Below are 25,752 nucleotides of genomic sequence, written 5' to 3' on the forward strand. Positions count from 1 at the left end.
GGGACCTAATGAACACCTGAAGGATGCTATACAAGACTCAAAAACACCTTTTCATGAGAAAGCAGACATTACTAGTGAAATTGACAATGGTCTCCGTGAGGAGCTTGATGCTGCAGAGAAATTAATACCCAGGGTAAGTTGATATTTTTGTGTTTTTTAAAGATTATTTCATTATAGAACAGGGGACTGTTTATTTTCTGGGGATTAGATTATCTCTAATGAAATGACAATAGTTAGTTGTTGAAATTTGTTTTGAATTTTTTTCAGAAATACATTTGTCAGGGTAAATAAGGACATAGAATACTATCAATACAGAGACAATGTGAATGTGGCCTTTTTGTCTTTTCCTGGCACAACCTCACTAAAGCAGGGGGTAGCGATGCTGTTTCCTGTGGGGTGGTGTAGTGCCAAGAATGGATGAAGGCAAGCAAATGTGAATATGTGCATGTGTATGTATGTATATGTGTTATGTTGATATGTTTATATATATTTGTGTGTATGGGCATTTATGTAAATATATGTGTATTTCATCTATTTCCTTGCACTACATTGGTGATACAGTAAATTGCAATCAAATATAATATATATATATATATATATATAGGGGAGAAAGAATACTTCCCATGTATTCCCTGCGTGTCATAGAAAGCGACTAAAAAGGGAGGGGGCGGGGGGCTGGAAATCCTCCCCTCCCATTTATGATTTTCCAAAAGAGGAATGGAGAGGTGGGCCAAGTGAGGATATACCCTCTAAGGCACACTCCTATGTTCTTAATGCTACCTTGCTAATGGGGGGATTTTGTGGAGATTCTGACCACTTTGAAGTTTCTTTAGATGATGATCAGGGAGAGTTGTGAGGGATTTTGTGAAGATTCTGACCACTTTGCACTTTAGTGGAGGTGATGATCAGGGAGAAGTGGAGTTGTGACATTAGAAGGAATGGAGAGGTGAAAGTGATGGCAAGGGAGAAGAATCAGAAAGATTGCAAGGAGGAGTATGAAAGATGGGTGACAAAAAGTGTAGTTGAAAGTGCAGTAAATGTGGGGTTGCAGTCTGAATGAGGCATTTAAAATGGTTAGAGAAAGACTGTTAAAAGTTGTAAAATTAGTAGTTGGGTACAAGGATGTGACATATAGGAATTTAAAGGGAAATATATGGTGGACATATGACATTAGAAATGCTGTAGAAGAGAAGAAAAAGGCATATGGTATTTTGCTTGAGAGTCATGTGTGAATGAAGTGTTAGAATATTTGGAGAAAGACTGTTAAAGGTTGTAGAATTCATAGCTGAATACAAAGTTGTGAAATGTAAGAATAAGAATGGAAATGCATGGTGGATTGATGAGATTAGAAATGCTGTGCAAGATAAGAAAAAGACAAACGATAGATTGCATGAAAGGAATATGCCAGTGGAAGTTCAGCAAAGGAGGAGGGAAGATTGTAAGTTGTGTAAATGGGAAGTTGAGAAGCTGATAGAGGAAAGAAAAGAAAGAGTGGATGAAGATTCTGGAAGGAAGTTAAGAGAAAGGATTAAGGAAAATACAAAATTGTACTGGAAGGGAGTAAAAGAGGAGAGATGGATGTAAGAGTGGAAATGTAGATGTGAGAAGTAAGTACTACCCTCCCGGGAATCAGGAGGGTTAGTGACATCTGCTTAGTGAGCCAGCTTTTTAGTGGCTGTCAAGTTGCACTCGTCTGACCCAGGTAGCTATCTTTTCTCTCTGCCTCACTAACATGCGTACTTCAGGCATTTTGTCCACAAACATACAATTTCTCCTTGTCATATGTAACTTTTGACAGCACTTAGCTCATGCAGCTCATTATTCATAACTAGATTTTCCTGTGGTGGTATGTAGCTACCTAGCAAATGTTGGGAAACGGTGATCAAATATGAGAAAACATACATACATGTGTGCATACATACATGCATACATATATGTCAGTGGAACCCACCTGCCTGTGGTGGTACTGTGGGTAAGAAGGGGGAACGACCAGCTGCAGCATCTTATTGCTTACTCTCAAGAATAGAAGAACTGGGATGCCACTGACTGGAGCCATGCCCTGCAAAGTTTTCGTGACCCAAAGGGTTCCACTTATCCCACTTCACATGTGGAGTGCTGCCTTGAGGTGTCCTCAGCAGCCATGCTGGACCGTGAGTCATACTCTGATATTTTACACATTCACTCACATTTCTCCCCTAATAAAAGGATATGGCCTTGTCACAGTCTCCTTACTGCTTATGCAAGCTGATAACATTGATCCTAACCATGGAAAATTCGTATACCAATGCCCAGTGTCAAAAACCTGATGCCAGTAAGCACCACACCATCTGTTGCTCCAACTGCTCTCAGTATCACCATCAATGCACATCACTATTTTCCAGTAAAGTCTGCTCATAACACTGGAGATGCAACAAACACTTACACAGCAACTCCCAAAATCCCATCACAAACCCCATCACTTCTAGTACATGCATCCAACAAACATCACTGAATGCACACTCTCACTTTTCACAAACAAATCATTCTACTACAAAAATCCCTAGTGACAAGCTAAACACACTGCAGCTTAACATCATTGGCATCAGAAACAAATGTACAGTAATACTCAACCAGCTCAGAGGATAACATCCACATATCCCTCATCCAAGAAACCAGACTCGCACTCAGATATACCTCCCACCTTTCTACAACTGCATAGCTGAAAGAAATGACAGACAACAAGGTCAAAGAGGATGACTCATGATTCTCTTCCACCAAATCATACCCTATTTCCAACACCACTGATGTTACAAAACATCCCATAGACAATAACAACACCTTGGAATACAGTCCATAAGAATAAAACTTCATCATACCATCTAAAACATAATCAGCATCTTCATACATTCCCCATCTTAATACCTCCAGGTACATTCCTCATCTGGAGAACCTCACAAGGATGACCTATACATATCTCTGTGGAGATTTCTATACCCACCATTCCATTTGGCTTAACACACACCCATGATCCCTGAAGGTATTTACTCGTAAACAATTGTCTCTTCTTAGTATCCTCAACGTATGCAACTATCCAATCAGACTCCCAGTTCGCCACCTTTAGCATCCAGTCTCTCCAGATATCACAGCCTGCTTACCAGCAGTACATACAAGAATCAACAGGAGCATCTTACATGAACTATCTTTTGACCACATACCCATCTTGATTATACTCCATCGACCTCACCAAATCATCACAATCATCAAAAAACTTAACACAAACTACAGGAAAGCAGACTGACCAGACTTTGCATTGTAGATAGAAACAAAGCTCCAAGACTTCAGTATAAATGATTTCTCATTGCTAGATCATGTAGTCTCACACTTCATCAGCATCTCCAACCAAGCCAGCAAAAAGCACAAACCACAAGGGTACAGAAAGAAATATAACCCAATTTCTCCCTACAAATTGCATACCTCATAGATCAAAGAAACCAGTTCAAACACAGCCTCTCACCATTAATAGAAGTCATAGAACAGTTCCTTAGTAAAAATGACACCATCACTAATCTAATAACTGAAATACACACTGAAAACTGACACTCCTTCTTCATTGCAGTGAATCACAAGACCTACAGCAAACCAACTCTAGTACACTTTTAAGAAAGTCCCTTCTTATCATGCCAGTCCAGTCCCCACTCACAAAGCACTCCTGACCAATTCCAGTGAAGTCCTTTCACTCAGAAAACACAAACATTACTGAAACACTGTTCTAAAATCAGCCACGAATGACCGACACCCTAGAACACGAAAGTCATGAAAAACCTACACAAAATGTATCCTGAAACTACTGCCCATCCACCTTTCACTCCTGCTGATATAAGCAATGTAATTAAAACCTTAAAGAACTCTTCTGGTGATTGTGGTTAGAGAGCTGTGGTTTTGGTGCATTACACATGACAGCTACAGAATGGAAGTGAGCAAAAGAGGCCTTTCTTTGTCTATTCCTGCACTACCTTGCTAACACAGGAAACAGTGATCAAGTATGAATTTTTTCACTCATCAGTTCTCTAGCTGTCATGCATAATGCATGTATCCACAGCCCCCATCCACAACCAGGCCCCATAGACCAAATTACTATCAACTAATACCATATACTTCTACAGTATAGGTAGTGCAGCAGGGAAGGCAGCAAAGAAGTGTTTGCAAAGCATGAGCTTTGTTGCAATTCTTAGAAAAACTTGTTTACTGTCTTTGTTTCGGTTACTCTCTTGTTTGGATATCCAGACTTCAGTATACATCATATCATATCAGTAATCAGCTGTGACATGCATCACCAGAGAGAACTTCCACCTACTGTTTTAAAAACTGCATTCAAAGTTTAGTGCTCCACTCACATTTTGCTCCGTCCTCCATTGCTACACATGGCTCTCTCCTTTTGGTCCTCCCCCTTCTACTATACTGAGATGCTGGTTGGTTGGCCTTCAGATACTCACTCCAACACTCCACCTTGACAAAAGAAATGTATATAAAGGCTTTTTTCTCATTTTTCATTCTTCTGCATGTGTCACATACAGTGATAACCAACTTTAATTCTAATAATTGCTGCAGTTTAAGAGTTAAAAGAATGGAAGTTCATGTCATTTTAATCTTTAAATGCCAGGAATTTTCATATGATGGATTACATAGCAGGCTGTTAAGTGTTGCCTTGGTCACTATAGGTGCTTATTTTAGAGACTACATTTCTCTGGAAGCAATTCTGGTGTGAATATGTATGCAAACAACTGAGAGAGCTGAAGAGGGTTTGTTGAAATGGTTTGGAACATTGAGAATAAGTAAGGAAAGGTTGACAAAGAGGATATATGTATCAGAAGTGGAGGGAACAAGGAGAACGAGGAGAAGAAATTGGAGTTGGAAAGTTAGATTGAAAAATATTTAAGTATTCGGGGTCTGAAGATGCAGGAGGGTGAAAAGCATGCATGGGATAGAGTGAATTGTAATGATGTGGTACACTGGAGATGACATGCTATTAATGGACTGAACCAGGGCGTGTGAAGCTTCTGGGGTAAACCATGCAAAGTACTGTGGGGCTTGGTTGTGGATAAGGAGCTGTGGTTTCAGTGCATTACGTGTGACAGTTGGAGAATGAATGTGAGTAGATGCTGCCTTTCTTCATTTGTGAAATGGTGATCAAGTATAAAGAAGAACCAAATGCAGGTAAGAAGGGTAATAATGAGGCTGAAGGTAGGAAAGACACTTGTAGTTGATGTGATTACGGCTGAAATGCTGAAGTATGGAGGAGAAAGTGTGATCGAGTGGATGCATCTTATATGTGATTTAGCATGGAAACAGAAGGTTGTGCCCGAGGATTGAGTGAAAGTTATTATTGTTCCTTTATTCAAAGGGAAAGGTGCTTAGGATGTATGTAGCAATTATAGGGGAATAATTCTGTTAAGTATACCAGGAAAAGTGTATGCAAGAACATTAATTGACAGGAATTATGGAAGCGACTGAATGCAGAATAAGTGAAGAGCAAGGGGGTTTCAGGATAGGTAGGGGATATGGATCAGATTTTTGTCATAAAGATGACTGTGGAAAAGTATCTAGCGAAAGGTAAGAAGTTGTATGCAGCTTTTATGGATCTGAAGAAAGCATTTGACAGAGTTGAGTGGAATGCTTTGTAGGATGTGTTAAGGATATACGGTATAGGGGGACAACTGATGGATGGTGTAAAAGCCTTCTATATAGAGGAGCAAACATGTAAGAGTGGTTGGAGAGCTGTGCGAAAGTTTTGGGATACATGTAGGTGTGAGGCAGGATAGTGTGATATCTCCATGGCTTTTTGATATATATATATATATATATAGAGTGATAAGAGAGATGAAAACAAAACTAGAGAGGGAGGGTGCAGAGGTGTAGTGTGGTGGTGAGATATGGTTGCTAGTGGCAAGCCTGTTTGTGTATGATACTGTGTTGTTTGCTGAGAGTTAAGGGGTGTTTACATGAGCTTACATGAGAAAGACAGACAACAGGAGGCCTGATTGGCCCACGACTGAGTTGTCTAGTAGAATTTTTTTTTTTTTCAAGAAAGTGTAATTCCACTCAGCAGTTTTTTAAGCTATCACCGACTCCCCACTGCTGCACTTTAGCTTTTAGTTTCCCTGCTACCACTGTCATTTATACAGTTTATTTCAGGCAGTTTTCTCACTATACCTGAATGTATAAAATATTTGTTTAAACGACTTTTTAGTGTATTCATAGTCTTAGTATTCAATATGTACGACGATAACTTATTCAGATGGTCAGCACACCTATAGAAAAAGAAGCTTTTTCCCACATCTGTAGTACATCTTTGAGGTTTGTTTCATTCCATTTGTCCTGGTAACTGTATTTTCTTGAATTTCAAAAAGATGTTTGTAATTTACTTTGATGAACTTGTTCACAATTTTGAACACTTGGATTAAGTGACTGCAAAGTCTACATTGTTGAAGGGAGAAGGGATCCACTCATTTTTGCCGGTCTTCATATGCCAGGTTTCAGAGGGATGGGATCAGTTTTGTCACGTGCCTTTGTACTTGCTCAAATTTTTCCTCATCCTTTTTATAGTTTGAGGACCAAATCTGGACTATGCGCATATTCAAGGTGTGGTCTCTAGAGAATTATAAAGTGTGAGAATTGTTTCTGGTGTCTTGTAATCTGTGTTCCTGGCTATGAAACCTAACGTTTGGTTGCAGTTTTTACTTGCTACTTGACACTGTTTAGTGTATTTCAGATTTGTTGTTAGTGACAACTCCAAGGTCCTTTTCTTCATACAATTTAGTGAGAGAGTTTCCAAATAGTTTGTAGTTGTGATGTATATTCTTTTCTCCAAAGTGCAAAACTTTATGCTTGTCAGCATTAAATGTCATTTGCCATCTGTCTAACCTTTCTGCTAGTAAGTTAAGATCTTTTTGAGTCATTTCACAATCCTGCCTGTTTACAGCTCTACCTCCTAGTTCAGTATTGTCAGCAAATTTGGAGATCTTAGATATGAGACCAAATTCTAGGTCATTAACTTATGTTATGAAAAGAATTGGGCCTAGAGCCGACCCCTGTGGCACACCACTCGTTGCGTCTAGCCAATCTGAGGCTGTGCCGTTTAATACTACACACTGTTTTCTTCCAGTAAGCCAGTCTCTGATCCATGCACAGAGTTCTTCACTGATTCTGTTTGCTTTAAGTTTATGTAAAAGTCTCTTGTGAGGTACCTATCAAAAGCCTTTTGGAAATCTAAATATATTACATCAAATGGTAATTTTTTTGATCCAATTATGATGACATTAGATAATTCCAGCAAATTTGTCAGGCAGGATCTTCTACTGTGGAGACCGTGGTGATTAATGTAGAATTTCTGTTTTTCTAGAAATGTTAGTTTTATCTCGTATTATTCTTTCCATCGTTTTACCTAACACCGACTTATGGCAAATTGGGCAGTAGTTCAAGGCACACTTTTTATTTCCTTTTTTATAAATAGGAGTAACATTTCCAGTCAGTTGGCACCTGACAAATCCAATAGAGATTAGTTGAATATTTTTGTTATGGGGTATATCAGCTGTCTCCCGACCTCCTTTAAAGATCTTAGAGGTAAGTTATCTTGGCTTTGTTAGGATTTAAGTGTTCCAGGTATTTAAGTACTTCATAGTTCTTTATTTTACTAACCTTCAACTCTTCTTCATCAGATTCTTGAAACATTTTCATTGGTTGTGGTATTTGAGATGTTTGTTCAATTGTGAATACAGAGTTAAAAGAATAAATTAGTCTGATAGCCATTTCCTTGTCATTAGTTGCAGAAGGTGGTAAGTGTGTTTTATGATGTGTGTAAGCATAGGGGATTGAAGTTAAATGCAAATAAAAGTAGAGTAATGGTATTTGAAAGGAAACGGAGTGAAAGTATAGATTTTGTAAAACTACCTAGGTTGAAAGATGAAAGTGTACTAAATTGTGCTGTGGATATGGAGGGAAAAAGACTGGAAGAAGTGAGGGAATTTAAGTATCTGGGAGCTGTCTTGGGTAATTGTGGTGTTATGGGAGGAGAGATAAGGGAAAGATTGGTAGAGGGTAGAAGAGTCATTGGGTCCCTGAATAGAATAATGAAGGGCAGAGGTGTAAGTAGGGAAAAGAAGAGAGGATTAAGGGACATCATATTCCTCCCAACCTTGACTTATGCAGCCAAAACATGGACATAGAAAGAGGCACAAAGGTCAAGAATCCAGGCTGTGGAAATTAGTAATTTGAGAAGAGCATGTGATTAGATGGAATGAAGAAAGAAATGGAAGGATATATGAGAGATGTGGTATGGCAAGGAACGCAAAGGGAGTAAATTTTGAAGTGGTAGAATGGGTGAAACGTAATACTTTGAGATGGATCGAGCATGTGGAAAGAATGCAAGACTGGGAGTTTAAAGGAGTGTGTATGATAGTACAATTAAAGAGGTTGGTGTTAGTGGAAGACCACCTGTGACATGGGCAAATAGGGTGTAGGAATACTGGAGGGAGAGAAACAGGAAAAATGTGTGGAATGTTGTATGTGAGGGAAGCATATGACAAGGATACGTAGAGACTCTTTTATCATGGCCACCCCTTGATAGAACTGTAGTGCCATACCTTGGCCATATAAATTATGTTTGCTGATTTGTTTTTATGTATCCTTTACTTTTACATGTATTGCTTTCACTTAACAATGGGAGACAGATAATTTGATTATTTTTCCTCCAAATCATGATTACGTAATTAAGGATAAACTGCTGTTTATTAGCTGAGTAGGCATTCTTTGAGGATGTGTATGAATGATTTCTGAAGTTGTATGCACCTTATGCACCCAGTGGAACTTGAGTAATAATGATAGATAGATAGATAAGTAGATAGACAGATGGATCAACATAATATTGGGCTTAGGAATAGTAATAGTGAGCAGTTCTGCAGATACAATTGCTGATAATACCTTGCTGTTCCTTCCTAATTGTGGGAACAAATCCGGGCCATAGGATTGTGGAGGCAGGTGAACTGAGATTTTATATCCTTATGCTTAATTGTTTTTTTAATATTTTATTTATTAGTTTTTAGTTCAACATTGTTCACTCAGAAATTTTTTGTCTTCCTGTTAAGTGAATATTAATATAATCATCTTCAGTCAAGTGAATATTTATATGATCATCTTCAGTCAAGGGTGGAATAAGAGTATTAACTTATTTTTGATGAAGTTGTAAGATGAATGAAGCTCCTATACTAACATGAAATGAAGAATGCATTCTCACTTTTTAGGATTCAGCCAAATATCTATCATATCACATGACAATTGTCAAAAGTTGTTTTGATAGTTTCAGTTTGGACGCCCTTTGATAGAATATTTGTAATGTACTTTTTATCAAAATTTGTACTGACAGATTTCTAAAATGGTACTTTTTATCTTTCTAGGGTCCCTAAATTCATCCTTTCTTCCTTTTCTGTCCTTTTTCCTTACTTCTATGAATTTCCTTTGTGTAGTATCCTTTCTTCTTCATTTTAAAAGGACAGCTAAGTACTTTTGCAAGAAAGAGGTATTCAGTCACCAAGTCCCTTCTTGTATTAGTAGTAAACCACTTATTTCCTATCTTGAAAGTAGTGTAGGTTATCAAAACCTGCAATATGAGCCCTTGCACAGAAATGGATAAACATTGCTTAAGCTCATATTTTTTAATACAAATTTTGTGCCTCAATGTGAATTAAAGCATTTTTAGATGGGGCAGTGTTAAAGGTTCTTTATATTCAAATCAAAAGGACATTTGTAATTGATATTAATTGCCTTGGAATGATGCATTGAAGTGCATTGTAACTGGCTCAGAAAGATGCAGAAGGAATACCAGAATATCAGTAGTGGTATTAAGCATCTCATTAACCCATAATGCATTCTTAAATTTGTTTAGGTTTGGTTTGTGGAATTTTGTGATGCATAGAAATTTCCGTACATGTCATTGCCACATGAGTCTTGGGTGGTAGTGCAAGGATAAATTCAGTGTAGTATTTTTTGTGTCAGTTACTTAATTCTTTTGAAATTGTAGTTCATACTGAAAATGTAATTTTTTTTCTCACTTGTGAGCAAGCTTCAGTAAGATTTTGAAATAAAAGTTGAACTTTTCTATTAGTCGCAAATAACCTCACAAGTGTTCTCAGTAAACTGAAAAACCAAGGAGAGATTTTCTCTAAGGTAAGAAATAGTGCTAATGTTAGTTGTAGATTTTAGTCTGTAGTGCAGGGATACATAGCTGTAGTGGTGCTGTAATGAAGCTCAAATGGGACATAGATGACACATGACTCTTCAATAAGTTCTTCCGATCTCCTGTAGTCATGTCTTTTATTGCATGTCATATTTTTGTTCCGTCCTGTTTAATGTTGTGGGAAAGCTTAATTTTCCAAAGTTGAAGTATTAATAATTTTTCTTTTTCAATGTCTTTTTTTATTATTTGTGGGTTGTATATTCATTTCAGTTGTTGGAGCAGATTTTTATTTATTTTGATAACAGAGGAAGAGTGATTGAAAGTATGAGTATAAATAACATATGAAAAACTCAGTAAAAAAAAGATTAATGTTAGGTAGTAAATAGTTGAAAAATCGTTTTCATTCAGTTTTGCCTCTCCACCCTATGAATTTTATTTTTATTTTATTTTTTTGTTGAACTAAGATCAGCCGTAGTATGTAACACTGTAAGATTTTGTTGTGGAAGCATAATATTTACTGTGACTACTGCAGTGATAGATCATTTTTACAAACAAACTTGTCTAGGATTTTATCTGTATAGGTTACTCAGGATAAGGACAACTTATTTCACACATTATTTGTACATGTTTAGTTCTACAGCCTGGGTTTAAAACTTGTTGGTATTAGGTTTGTTTTGATGCAACTAGAAAGTATAGGTTCAGTGTTTGTCTGTCTCATTTATCACTGAAACATGATTTTTGGTTGATTTTTTTTTATGATTTTACCAGTTGGAAATGGTAGTGTGCTTTTAAATATTTTCAAAATATTTTATTTGTTTGTTCAAAGATTTCCTTGCCTTCCTAAACTACAGTCAATTTTTTCTGTGCCTGCTACTTTTTCTAGTATCCATAGTTCCATTTCTTGTACCTTTGAATTTGGACCTAGTTTATGTATTGATCACTCTTATGTGCTATACAAACACATCTTTTACTTCAATTTTTTAACTTCACCCATAATTCACCTCATCTTTTTTTCGTTGCTTCTATGGGTGTGTGCTCCTTGTCTGTACACTTTCAACCTTTACCTTCAACCTTTTTCACAACCTACCTCCACACCCGGCCTGACTACCCTGCCCATTTGCTCTGCCTGCATAGAACCCAAGGGAAGCCCTTAATACCTTTGGGGCTATCCTTCACCACAACCCCAAATCGGCAAGGGCCTTATACGGTCGTGCTAGGTCTTTGGACCAGTTAGCAGAAGTAGAGCGATCTAATTCAAAATTGGAGCAAGCTATCGTGATCTACCGAGGACTGCTTGATCTTGCTGATGAAGACCCAAACTTAGTACCACTCCCACTCTTACGTATGTCTGCTGAGAGATGCATTGATCGCATGATATTTAGAGGTTTGTTTAGCTTGTATGTTAAAGGTCTGTCTCAGTAAACGTTTCTATTATTTGTTGAGGCTGAATTCATGTAACTTAATAATTGCCACATATATTACTGAGTAATTGAATTGTGGAGGAATATACAGCTTTTCACTTAATTGTGTCAAGTCCATCTTTAAGTATGTAAACAGGAAATTTGTGTTTCACAAATTCAGTTAATTTTCACTTGTAGCTTAAGATTGTAAATGGATTGTTGACTGTATAAATGCAATATATGAACTTTGGGATGGTTGAATGATAAAGCAATACATGATTCATATAAGTATCGTGTCATAGGGTTTTTGGGAAAGGCAGTGAGGGTACAGCAACGTCTTCTTCAGTGGTTCCCAGATGATGTGCTGTTAAGAAACAAGATGGGTGTCACTTTCCTTCTCATGAATCAGGGATCTGCTGCCAAGGAGATCTTTGAGACTGTGCTGCAAAAGTGGCCTGATAATGGATTTGCTCAGGTTGGTGACTTGATGCTCCAATGTCAGCATTGGTAGTTACATGTATGATACTTTGATTTATTTTTCTGTACAACTTAGGTGAACAAGATGAAATTTCCAGATATCTTAGTTACTGTAACACCATTTTAGTTGTACTTATTCAAATCAACTCTTTAAGTTGTAGTTTTTAATGTACAAAGAATATTAAGAATTAAGTTTGTTTATTTATCTACATGCTGTCCATCTGTACAGTAATTCATCACTGTCTAATGTATCACTGCAGCAAGGCTTTGAGTTGTGATGTTTGGGAATTCTGGCAGTTTAGGGTATGTTTTATTGACTTATAACACTATGCTTTAACTTGTGACAGAATGGAAAATACAAGAATTTTTTGTCTATATATTTCTAATGTGTGAAAGAATATTTTATTTTATGAAAGAATATCACCATATGTGAGGTATTTTGCATACTTATCATATATATTATAATTATGTCACAGCAAATTTCCATTCTATTTGTATTCTAACAACAGAAAATACATTCATTTGTGTTCACTGCTACTCCTCTATTTATTACATCCTCGGTAAGTTTAGGCATTTGCTTAACTGTGGTTGTCCTCTGTTGAAACAGTTGCTGGATTGCACAATTCAATAGGTGAAGTACATTAGCCTAGCTTCCCTCCCTCATTGCCCACCTAGTGCCTTCATTTTACCCCCATTACACTCCACCACTGTCTCAAAGTTTCTTTACACATTTTTTGGTTAGTCTGTTAAATACAATGTGTGTTACATGTGATATGACCTTGATGGTGTAGTGGTTAGTGTTATCAACCATGATACATGCAGGGGCCTGCCGTCCACCTAGATGTTTGACCTCTCCTAGGGACAGGTAGGTAAATTAGGTGTCTGGCTTTAGGCTAGGGCCTGGTTGTGGATGGGGGCTGTGGTTTTGGTGCACTGTACATGCTAACTAGAGAGTGGATGTGAGTGAATGAGGCCAGTCTTTCATCTGTTCCTGACAAACAAGTGTGAAATATTTTTCATAAGTTTGCCATTTCCCATGTTATTAAGTTAGTGTCAGGATTTGGTTAAGAAATGGCTACATTTGCTTACATCCACTCTCTAGCTATCATGCATAATGCTGTAAAACCAGAGTACTTTATCCACAACTAGGTTTCACAGACCAATAGACTTTCCATGGTTTCCCATGACCACTTCATGTGCCAACTCAACCCATTGCCGCTGTGTCATCTCCTGTAAACGAAATTGTTTCTGTTTGCTCTCTCCCCTGTGTGCCCTGCACCCTCCTGCATGTTCAGGCCTTAAGCATTCAGAGCATATTTCACTTCATTCCACCTACTTGTTTTCCTTCTTTTCCTTGTTTCTTCCACATCTGAGGTGTATACCTTTTTAATCATCCTCTCCTAACTCATCCTTTCCGTATGTCAAAACCACTTAAGCACACCCTCTTCAGCTCTCTCGTATATACTCTTCTTATTATCATGCCTCTCTCTTTCCCTGGCATTACTTATTCAGTGTACCCCCTCAGTCATTTCATTTTCAACACATCCATGCTTTTCTTTACATTTTTGTCTAAGGGCCAAACACTGCATCTATGCAAAACCCTTGGGACAGTTATACCATCAGACTCGCCTATTTTTGCCCTGAAAGACATTGACCTCTTTCCACACATTCCTCTATACACCCAAGACTTTTACTCCCATACCTGCCTTATCGCTCAATTCAGCTTCCATTGTTCCATTTGCTGTCTTATCCTTTATCAGGCATCTAAAACCACTTTCTCCCAGTTGTCTTATTCAAACTTACAATATTCCAGATAACCTGTCTTTTTGCATTGCTAAACCTAAAATCTTGCTTTTATTCACAATTACTTCTTCTGTCATACACTTTCTCAGACTCAGTCACCAGCTTCTGCAGTTTCTCACTCAAATGTGCCAACAGCAATATCATCAGGAAACAACTAACTCACCTCCCAATCACCCCCACCTCCAACAGACTGCGTAGTGGCTCCTCGGAGACTCTTGCATTTACACTGCCCCTGTCATAAACAGTTTAAATAGCCATGGTGACACACACATCTGCTGGAAATCCACATTCACTTGGAACCACTCGCCTTCCTTTTTACTTAGTTACACCCACGTCTTACTCTCCTAATAAAAACTTCTCATTGCTTCCGATACCTTTTCTTCCCCTTCATATATTTGTAACACCTTCCACAGAGTATGTCTATCAACCCCATCATATGCTTTCTCCAGATCCATAAATGCCACATGCAAATCTTTCTGTTTCTTTAAGTAATTTTCATATATGTTTTTGGAAGCAAACACCTCATCCACATATCCTCTACCACTTATGAAGCCATATTGTTCCTCCCTAGTCTGATCCTCTTTAAATGCCATCACCCTCTCAAATTACCACTGTCCTGTACAACTTACTGGGTACACTCATCAAACTTGTACCTCTGTAAATTTAAAACTCACCCAAGTCCCCTTTACCTTTATAATAACACTGACAGTATACTTGGATTCTGCCAATCCTCTGGCACCTCGTCATGATGCACACATACATTGAAAATCCTAACTAACCAATTAACCTTCGCAGTCACCCCCTTTCTTAAGAAATTCAGTGGCAATACCATCTACTCCTGCTGCCTTGCCAATTTTATTCTTATATAAGGTTTTTATTCTGGGGGTAATGGAAAAAGGCTACTTTCAATGTATTTCCTAGGTATTGTAGTAGACAGCTAAGAGAGGTGGAGTTGGGAGCTAAAAAGCCTCCCCTAATTGTATTTCAGTTTCTAAAAGCAAGGTGTTCTCATCCTTCTCAAAAGCTCAGGCTTGGGTGTCTGAATATGTTTGAATTTAACCAAGATGAGGAGAAAGGAGAGATAGGTAGTATATTTAAGGGAAAGAACCTGGATGTTTTAGCTGTGAGTGAAACATGAAAAAGGGGGAAGAATGGTCTGGGGAATGTTTTAGGGATAGGGTCAGGGATTAGTGTGAGGGCAAGAGCTAAGGAAGGGTTAGCACTAATGCTCAAGGAGGAAATGTAGGAATATGTGAAATTGTGAATGGAGGCAAGTTCCATATATTCCAAAGGGTGAAAAGTGTATATGGAGAGGGCAAATAGGAGTGATGTGGTATACAGGGGCCAATGTGCTGTCACTGGACTGAACCAAGACATCTGAAGCTGTTGGGGGAAGTGATGGAAGGTCTATGGGACCTAGCTGTGGAAAGGGGGCTGTGATACCAGTGCATTACTCATGACATCTAGAGAATGGATGTGAACGAATGACGTCTTCTCATCTGTTCTTGGTGCTACCTTGCTAATTTGGGACATGATGAACAAGTATGAAAGAATAAATGAAAAACAAATATTGCAAAGTTTCAAATGGATTTGTATGGAGCATTTATGGATCTGGAGAAGGCATATGATAGAGTTGATAGAGATGCTCTGTGGAAGGTACTAAGAGTATATGGTGTGGGAGGCAAGTTGTTAGAAGCAGTGAAAAGTTTTTATCGAGGATGTAAGGCATGTGTACGTGTAGGAAGAGAGGAAAGTGATTGGTTCTCAGTGAATGTAGGTTTGTGACAGGGGTGTGTGATGTCTTGTTTAATTTGTTTATAGATGGGGTTGTTAGGGAGGTGAATGCAAGAGTTTTGGAAAGAGGGGCAAGTATGAAGTCTGTTGGGGATGAGAGAGCTTGGGAAGTGAGTCAGTTGTTGTTCGCTGATGATACAGCGCTGGTGGCTGATTCATGTGAGAAACTGCAGAAGCTGGTGACTGAGTTTGGTAAAGTGTGTGAAAGAAGAAAGTTAAGAGTAAATGTGAATAAGAACAAGGTTATTAGGTACTGTAGGGTTGAGGGTCAAGTCAATTGGGAGGTAAGTTTGAATGGAGAAAAACTGGAGGAAGTAAAGTGTTTTAGATATCTGGGAGTGGATCTGGCAGCGGATGGAACCATGGAAGTGGAAGTAAATCATAGGGTGGGAGAGGGGGCGAAAATCCTGGGAGCCTTGAAGAATGTGTGGAAGTCGAGAACATTATCTCGGAAAGCAAAAATGGGTATGTTTGAAGGAATAGTGGTTCCAGCAATGTTGTATGGTTGCGAGGCATGGGCTATGGATAGAGTTGTGCGCAGGAGAGTGGATGTGCTTGAAATGAGATGTTTGAGGACAATATGTGGTGTGAGGTGGTTTGATCGAGTAAGTAATGTAAGGGTAAGAGAGATGTGTGGAAATAAAGAGCGCGTGGTTGAGAGAGCAGAAGAGGGTGTTTTGAAATGGTTTGGGCATATGGAGAGAATGAGTGAGGAAAGATTGACCAAGAGGATATATGTGTCGGAGGTGGAGGGAACGAGGAGAAGTGGGAGACCAAATTGGAGGTGGAAAGATGGAGTGAAAAAGATTTTGAGTGATCGGGGCCTGAACATGCAGGAGGGTGAGAGGTGGGCAAGGAATAGAGTGAGTTGGATCGATCTGGTATACTGGGATCGATGTGCTGTCAATGGATTGAATCAGGGCATGTGAAGCGTCTGGGGTAAACCATAGAAAGTTGTGTGGGGCCTGGATGTGGAAAGGGAGCTGTGGTTTTGGGCATTATTGCATGACAGCTAGAGACTGAGTGTGAACGAATGGGGCCTTTGTTGTCTTTTCCTAGCACTACCTCGCACACATGAGGGGGGAGGGGGATGTTATTCCGTGTGGTGAGGTGGCGATGGGAATGAATAAAGGCAGACTGTGAATTGTGTGCATGTATATATATGTATGTGTCTGTGTGTGTATATATATGTGTACATTGAGATGTATGGGTATGTATATTTGCGTGTGTGGACGTGTATGTATATACATGTGTATGGGGGGTGTGTTGGGCCATTTCTTTCGTCTGTTTCCTTGCGCTGCCTCGCAAACGCGGGAGACAGCGACAAAGCAAAATAATAAAAAAAATAATAATATTCAAAGAGTATGTGCTGCAATAACTGGTGAATTGGTGAATGATAATTCAGGGCTACTAGTGTAATAAAGTGTGAAAACCAAGTGGCGAATTCTGGTATATATTTGGCAGGTACTCCAACTCACCTGAGCTTGTGTTGGTAATATAACCTGCATTCTTATGTTGTAATACCCTTCTCAAGCCTCCCACAACTATGATTGGAAAGCATCTCTTGTATTACAGCTGAGTTTGAGAAAGGCTGTGGTAGATGCTAGAGTTGTGAGAGGATTCCTTGGAGACTGACCATTTTGCAATTCTTGTGGGGGTGAGGATCAGCGAGAAGTGGAGGTATAATGTAAGAGGAGTAAGTGAAAGGAAGACGGAAAGAGTATTTTGAAGAACTGATGAATGTGGGAGAAGGTGAGGCAGCATTTGTTACATGCATGGATATTGAAGATGGAGGGAAAAGGATGCAAGTGCAAGGGCCTATAGCAAGAAGGGAGATAAGAAGGGTGATAATGAGGCTGAAGATAAGAAAGGCACCTGGAGTGGATGGGATTAAGGCTGAAATGCTGAAGTATGGAGGAGAAAGTGTGGTAGACTAGATGCATTTGATATGCAATTTAGCATGGAAACAGAGGGTTGTGAGGAATGGGTGAAAACTATTATTGTTCCTTTATTCAAAGGAAAAGGTGCTAGGGATGTATATAGCAATTATAGGGGAATAAGCCTGCTGAGTACACCAGGTAAAGTGTATGCAAGAATGTTGATTGATAGAGTGATGGAAGTGACTGAATGCAGAATAAGTGAGGAACAAGGGGTTTTTAGGAAAGGTAGGGGATGTTTGGATCTGATTTTTGTGGTGAAAGTGACTGTGGAAAAGTGTCTAGTGAAAGGTAAGAAGTTGTATGCAGCTTTTGTGGATCTGGAAAAAAAAACTCATGACAGTTGAGTGAAATGCTTAATAGGTTGTAGGGTAGGGGGACAACTGTTGGATGATGTGAAAGCCATCTAAAGAGCAGCATAATACATATTTTGGGTGGATGAAGAGTTGAGCAAAAGTTTCAATATACATGTGGGTGTGAGGCAGGGTTGTGTGTGATGTCAGTGTGGCTTTTAACATATATGAGGTTGGAGTGATGAGAAGTAAAAGCAAAACTTGAGGAATGGGATGCGGAGATGGAGTGTAGTGGTGAGGTCTGGTGGCTAATGAAAAGTCAGTTTGTGGATGATACTGTGTTGTTTGCTGAGAGTGAAGAGGAGTTGCAAATGGCCATAATTGTTTTTTTTTTATAATGTGTTTAAGAGTATGCAATTGAAGGTAAATGCAAGTAAAAGTGAAGTGATGGTGATAGAAAGGAAACAGAGTGAAAGCATAGATTTTGCAAACCCCTATATAGTGAAAGAAGAAAGTGTACAAAACTGTGCTATAGATATAGATATAGATAATGGCATATTCCCTGGGGATAGGGGAGAAAGAATACTTCCCATGTATTCCCTGCGTGTCGTAGAAGGCGACTAAAAGGGGAGGGAGCGGGGGGCTGGAAATCCTCCCCTCTCATTATTTTTTTTTAATTTTCCAAAAGAAGGAACAGAGAAGGGGGCCAGGTGAGGATATTCCCTCAAAGGCCCAGTTCTCTGTTCTTAACGCTACCTCGCTAACGCGGGAAATGGCAAATAGTTTGAAAGAAAGAAAAAGATATGGGGTGAGAAAGACTGGAAGAGGTGAGAGAACTTGAAAATATATGAGCTATTCAGGGTAAATTTGGTGATATGGAAGGAGAGATAAGGAGAGAGCAGCACAGGGCAGAAGAACCACTGGGTCCCTTAACAGAATGGTGAAAGGTAGAGGGGTAAGTATGGGAGTGATGAAAGGTAGAGGTGTAAGTATGGGAGTGAAGAAAGGATTAAGGTGCAGCATAGTCCTCCCAACCCTGACCTGTTCAGCCAAAACTTGGATATGGAATGAGTCACAGAGGTCAAAAATCCAGGCTGAGGAAATCGGTTATTTGAGAGGGGCTTGTGGTATGACAAGGTGAAGAACTGAGGAGATGTATGAGAGATGTGTTATGGTAGGGAATGCAAAGGGAATGAATTGTGAAGTGTTAGAATGGGGGAAATATAATACTTTGAGGTAGTTTGGGCTTGTGGAAAGAATGCAATATAGGGAGTTTACAAGGAGAGGGTATAATAGTACAATTAAATGGGTTGGTGTGAGAGGAAGACCACTTGTGACATGGGGAAATAGATTGGAAGGGTACTGGAGGGAGAGAAGTGGTGGAAGAATGCATGGAATGATATATGCGAGGGAGTCATGGAAGGACAGGGATAAGTGGAGACTTACCATGCCATCCCCTTGATGGGAGTTCCTGGAGGGAATGGGTATCAGAGATATAGATAGATTGATAAAATGAGCATGATAATAAAATGAGCTAATAATTTTCAGAACACAAGCATCTCAAATGAAGTTGGAATGTTTTTTTTGCACCAAAGATTAGTTTGAGAATGCTCAGGTAACAAGGAATAGAGTTCCATTCTCTATATTTTGTAGATGTCACTGTTGATGCATGAACCCTGTCACACCCACCCTGCTAATTTGTTCTTCCACCTATTCTTAGTCACTTTCTGCTCTAACTCCATTTCATTTTACTCAAATTCTTAATTGCCATTATTTTCTTGTCTGATTAGTTTACATATTTATGCATTTCAGTTTACACAACCTTATTTATACTCATTTATATTTGTCTTCTGTTATGTGAAGTAAAGGTCTTTGCTGAAAAAAAAACTTTGTAACGGTTGGACATTACTGACATGCTTTTTATGTGATGAATATCAGTTGTGCTGTTTTGACATATTTAACTGATTATTTATTTTTTTTGATGTACTTTGTCTTTTTTAATATGTAGGTTCATTATGGATATATTTTGAAAACTACTTACAACAATAACACTGGTGGAGCTGTGTATATGCAAAAAGGAATTGAAAGTGGAGCAGAGGGAACAGAGGATGGGCGATTTTACTTCCACCTTGGTGATGCATTACAGCGTGAGGGCAAGACCAAAGAGGCATATGAGGTGAGCTTCTGGAATGGTTTTGTGCATGAGATAATGATTATATACCTGTTAAATGGAAGGTTATGTGGTTACCTGTAAGGTTAATGGACTTAGCTGCTAAGCTTAATATAGTAGGTTTGAGCCCATTGCTACTTTATTAGGGGAACTGAAATATTGAATTAGAATTGTTGGATGTAATGTCAGCTGTGTTGCTGAGACATGTGATTCAGCCACAGCATCCTATCACCAACCTGTAAGCATAATTACTTGAATAAAGAAAAAAAATTGTAAAAGAATTTTTTTACTTAATTTCAGTCATAATGTCTTTTTCTGAAACAAGGTAATACTGACTATGTGTTCTCTAATCATTGTCAGACCATCCATAATTCATATGAATTGAAATGCATTCCAGAGATATGTTTGTATATCTACAGTCAAATGTCTCGAGTCATTCAACCCATGGGTTGAGTAGTTGCCAGATTTCATAAGTATAAAGATTTTGGATATCAGGATTTTGGATATCTTGCTACTGAAAAGTTTTGCCACCACAACTTATTAAAATCAAACAGATAACTGGCATACCAATGATCACTTAATAGTGCTGTATTTCCAGTATGCTCTTTGAAATCTAGTTTTCAATCTATGATGGTATCCAGTTCTTTTACGTTTGGTCCACTTTCTGTCAATATCTCTTTCAGACTTTTATATAGCACTCTAATTTGGTCTCCCCATTCTCCTTGTTCTCACCACTTCTGACACATATATCCTATTTGTCTACCTTTCCTCACTCATTCTCTCCATATGTCCAAGCCATTTCAACTCTTCTGCTCTCTTAACCACACTTTTTATTACCACACATCTGTTATCCTTCCGTTACCTATTTGATCAAATGACCTCACACCACATATTTTCATCAGACATTTAATTTCCAACTTATCCACCTTCCTTTGCACAACACTATCTATAGCCCATGCTTTGCATCCATATGATATTGTTTGGACCACTATTCCTTCGTACATACCCATTTTTCCCCTTCCAGATGATTTTCTCTCCACATTCTTCAATGCTTCTAGAACCTTTACCCTCTTCCCCACCCTATGACCAACTCTACTTCTAAGGATCCATTTGCTGCCATTTCCACTCCCAGATATCTAAAACACTTCACTTCCTCCAGGTTTTTCTCCATTGAAACTTACACTCCAATAAACTTGTCCCTCAACCTAGCTGAACCTTATAGCCTTGCTTTTATTCACATTTACTCTCACCTTTCTCATTTCTCACACTTCCAAACTCAGTCACCATCTTCTGCAGTTTCTCATTAAAATCTGCCACTAGTGCTGTAACATCAGCAAACAACTAAGTCACGTCCCAGTCCCTTTCATTCCCCACATACTGCTTACTCACCCCTCTGTCCAAGATTCTTACATTGACCTTCCTCACCACCCCTGCCATAAACAAATAAAACAACCATCATGATATCACAGACCAACTTCCTCTTGGAACCGTTCAGTCTCCTTTCTTCCTTGTCATACACAAGCCTCACCTTTTATTACAATTTCTCACTGCTTCTAACAGCTTACCTCCCATGCCATATATATTCAAGACTTTCTGCAAAGCATCTCTATCAACCCTATCATATGCCTTCTGCAGATCCATAAATGCCACACACAAATCCATCTGTTTTTCTAAATATTTTTCTCACATTCTTTAAAGCAAACACCTGATCCACACATCCTCAACCACTTCTGAAACCAAATTTCTTCTGAATCTGATGCTCTGTATATTCCTTCATCCTCTGATACGGTTGTCAGATTGGGCGAAAAGTCATGGATTGGGCTTTTTGTAAAGGCTACATGCTACTTGAATATTTAATCTATTACTTGCTACTTTTTGGACTACTTCGTATTACATTTGGGCTAGTTGTGAACATGATTGGGCTATTTCTGTAACAATAATTTTAGTGATTATAATAACAGTAATTATAAGATAATAATATAGAAAACATTAGGTATAGAGAATGATAGTTATTATTTTTTACTATTAATTGTTACGACCTGACAGCCCCGTGCCCTTCACCTCTTGGAGGCTTGGACCCGACTAGAACATGTATCACTCATGAATAGCACACCCTGCTTGTGGCTTGCCTCTTCTGTTTTATCAAATCTTAAGTGGTTATACAATGGGGAAATGGTCCACATATGACAGAGCTTTTCATAGCCCTTGGATAAAAACTCATTGTTCAAAAAATAGTTAGAAGTGAAAAATGATCACACGAAGGCCCACTGTAAAGTGTGTAAGACTGAGCTTAGAGCCCATAGAACTGATCTGAAAAAAACATGGTGAATCAGTAAAACATAGACAAAACATGTCGGAGTTAAATCCAAAACAAATAAGTCTGAAAATTGCTTTTTCAAAGGGAGAAACAGTCTCACAATTTGAACTACAGCTTTCAGTATGTGTTGCATGTCATTCATCAATTAATTTCATTGATCACTTGTGCAATTTTTTAATTCTAAAGGAAGACATGCCCTCCAAGCTCTGAGAGCATCAGACTTGATCAAGAAAGTGATATCACCAGTGCTTTTGAGAGCTAGTAAGTGACATGCATGCTGCCCTGTTTTCTTTGGTCACAGATGACTCAACTGATATTGCATGCGTAAAGCACTTGTGTGTATGTCAGTTTTACAATGCTAAATTCAATAAGATGACTACTCACTTTGTGGGACTTATTCCAGTTATGTGCACCACAACAGAGGCCTTGTATCAGCACATCAAAGATTATTTTCCTGGAAATTGAGATTGATCTAAAGCAGTGTTTTGCACTAGGGACTGATGGAGCTGCAGACTTATGTGGATGTCACCAGTCAGTATACATGTTAATGAAGAAGGACATACCAAACTTGATTCTTGTGCAATGTGTCTGTTATTCTCTTCACCTTGTCATCATGCATCAGATGAACTGCCATCATGTATTGATCATTTGTTGAGAGAAACTTACAATTGGTTTCATAGATCTGCTTTGAGAAAAGAGGCTTCTATGGACATCTATAAATTCATTAATGATGGTAAAGAACCTCCGCAACTGGTGCCTCTTTCAGGTACATGTTGGTTTGCCAGAAACAATAGTATTAAAAGGGTCCTTGACCAGTTGTACTCACTAAAAGCTCATTTTGAGATTGCTGCTCCCTTATGTAATAAGTATATATCCAGAGAGCTCCATTCTCTGTACTCAGATCATGAAAATGAGCTGTATTCAAAATTTTTGAGACCAATATGAAATGATTTTGAAAGCATGACCTTGCTTTTCCAAAAGGAGGAAGCTGATCTTTGGTCTTATTGATGAGCTGGAAAAACTCACACTCATGCTGAGAAGAATCTTATATCCTGACTAAAGTTGGAAGTTGACATCAGATTCACTCCCATTTTTCTTTCCCTTGAAAAGAAGACTTGGATTATGAATTCTCTGTCCTATTGGCTAAGAAGAAAAAAGCCAGTTTAGTTTCAGAGGAAGACTTGTTTAAAAGTAAGTCTAGATGCCACAATTTTCTAATCAGAGCATGTGAGGAACTTCTTGCTCATATACCAGAACATTTTGATACATTGAAAAAGTTTAAGAACCTATCACCAACTGTTTGCCAAAGTCACACATGACCTCCATTTTCAAAGCTACCACTTGATCTAGATGATCACTCTAAAGAGCCAGTGACATCAGATATTAACCATGGACTGGAATGACATATTTATAGGCGATGTACCAAGAACTGGATCCTTGTTTTAGACAAAAGCAATAACAGTACAAAATGCAGGTGGAAAAATTGTACTGAAAGACCTTGCACAGTTTGCACTAAAAGCGTACAGCCTGCCAATAAGTAATGCTCTAATTAAACAGGTGTTTTCACGAGTTACATAAGTGAAAACTAAGTTAAGGAACAAGATGGGATTGGAACTCTGAACATCAATATTAAGAATAAAAACAAGCCTTGAACTAAATGAAACATGCTGTTCTTATCATTTGAACCAACAAAGGACATGTAAAACTATGATTCCCCAGTCTATAGAAAAGAGGAAGAGGATATGGAAGAGGAAAATAACATTGAATGAAGCAAATCTGTATATAAAGTAAGATGCAAGAACATATTTCTCTAGTTAAAAGGGGAAAGAAAACATTAAGTTGGAAGGAAAAAGTCTATATTGAAACTGTAAGAAGGAGGACAGTTTGTAAACTCAAACGGAATCCACTTAAGTTAAAGGGAAAATAAAATCTATCAGTTAAAACAATAAGATGGCAGTATAAATTCAAGAAAATAATTTATTTAAAAGGAAAAATACTTTATTTAAAACTGTAAGGAAGTACGTTGTTTGTAAACTCAAAAAGATAATAATTAAGAAAAAAAGAACAAAATGAAGCATGAAAAAGAAGCAAAGAAAACAAACAAAATGAAAATGAAGCCAGGGCATTGCCTTTGGAGAAGATGCAGCAAGAGGAGACCAAACATATGAATGGAGACTGGTAAGTACTAGTTGAAATATGTATCTGTATTGGGCTACCTTGTGTTAAAGTCTGCTACTTTTGAACTGTGTTTAAGCTACTTTTCATCAGAATAATCTGACAACTCTGCCTTCTGCATCAATACCCTCCCATACAACTTGCCAGGTATACTAAACAGTTCATACCTCTGTAGCTTGAACACTCACCTTTGTCCCCCTTGCCTTTTATACATTTGCACTATACAAGTGTTCTGCCAATCCATGATTAATACATATATTGAATATCTTCACAAACCAATCAACAACATAGTCATCCCCTTTCTTAATGAATTCAACAGCGATACCATCCACTCCAATCGTCTTGCCACATTTCACCTATGCAAGACCTTCACTGCCTCTTCTTCTTCTCTTCACTTGGAGCAAATGATGTTAGGGAATGGGTGAGGAATGGGATGTATTTAGGGAAGCAGTGATGGCATATGCAAGAGATGCATATGGCATGAGAAAGGTGGGAGGTGGGAAGGTTAGAAAGGGTAGTGAGTGGTGGGATGAAGAAGTAAAGTTGTTAGTGAAAGAGAAAACAAGGAAGGAGTGCAAATGACTGGGAGATGTATAAAAGAAAGTTGGAGGATGTCAAAAGGTAGGTGCAAGGGTTGAAAAAGAGGGCAAATGAGAGTTGGGGTGACAGATTATCATTAAACTTTAGGGAGAATAAGATGATTTGGAAGGAGGTAAATAACGTGTGTGAGACGAGAACAAATGGGAACATCAGTGAAGGGGGCAATGGGGGAAAGTGATAACAGGTAGTGATGAAGTGAGAAGGAGGTGGAGTGAGAATTTTCAAGATTTGTTGAATGTGTTTGATGATAAAGTGGCAGATGTAGTATGTTTTGGTCGGGGTGGTGTGTGAAGTGGGAGTGTCAGGGAGAGTGGTTTGGTGAAGAGAGAAGAGGTGGTGAAAGTCTTGCAGAAGATGAAATCCAGCAAGGCGGTGGGTTTGGATGGTATTGCAGTTGAATTTATTAAAAAGGGGGTGACTGTGTTGTTGGTTGGTTAGTAAGGATATTCAATGTATGTATGGATCATGGTGAAGTGCCTAAGGATTGGTGGAATGCATGTATAGTGCCTTTGTGCAAAGGTAATGGGAATGAATGTGAATGTTCAAACTACAGAGGCAGAAGTTTGTTGAGTATTCCTG

General features: G+C 38.5%; 1 protein-coding gene across 10 annotated transcripts in view; it reads left to right on the forward strand.

Annotated features, from left to right (window-relative positions):
• Window positions 1-25,752, forward strand: part of LOC139752974 (aspartyl/asparaginyl beta-hydroxylase-like) — a 147,640-nt gene that overhangs the window by 93,944 nt on the left and 27,944 nt on the right. For 5 of the 10 annotated variants that reach the window (XR_011713632.1, XM_071669131.1, XM_071669132.1 and 2 more), the window contains exons 5-8: window positions 2-133; window positions 11,342-11,591; window positions 11,910-12,082; window positions 19,920-20,087. Coding sequence is in view for 7 of the 10 variants with exons in the window: in XM_071669131.1 (XP_071525232.1) it covers window positions 2-133; window positions 11,342-11,591; window positions 11,910-12,082; window positions 19,920-20,087 (723 nt within the window). In the remaining 3 variants the exon portion in view is untranslated. Of the gene's footprint in view, window position 1; window positions 134-11,341; window positions 11,592-11,909; window positions 12,083-19,919; window positions 20,088-22,127; window positions 24,517-25,752 lie in introns of those variants that run through there. The other 5 variants (XM_071669133.1, XM_071669134.1, XR_011713633.1 and 2 more) reach the window with 4 other exon arrangements.

The sequence above is a fragment of the Panulirus ornatus genome, chromosome 13, assembly GCF_036320965.1.
Source record: "Panulirus ornatus isolate Po-2019 chromosome 13, ASM3632096v1, whole genome shotgun sequence".
NCBI classification, from domain to species: domain Eukaryota; kingdom Metazoa; phylum Arthropoda; class Malacostraca; order Decapoda; family Palinuridae; genus Panulirus; species Panulirus ornatus.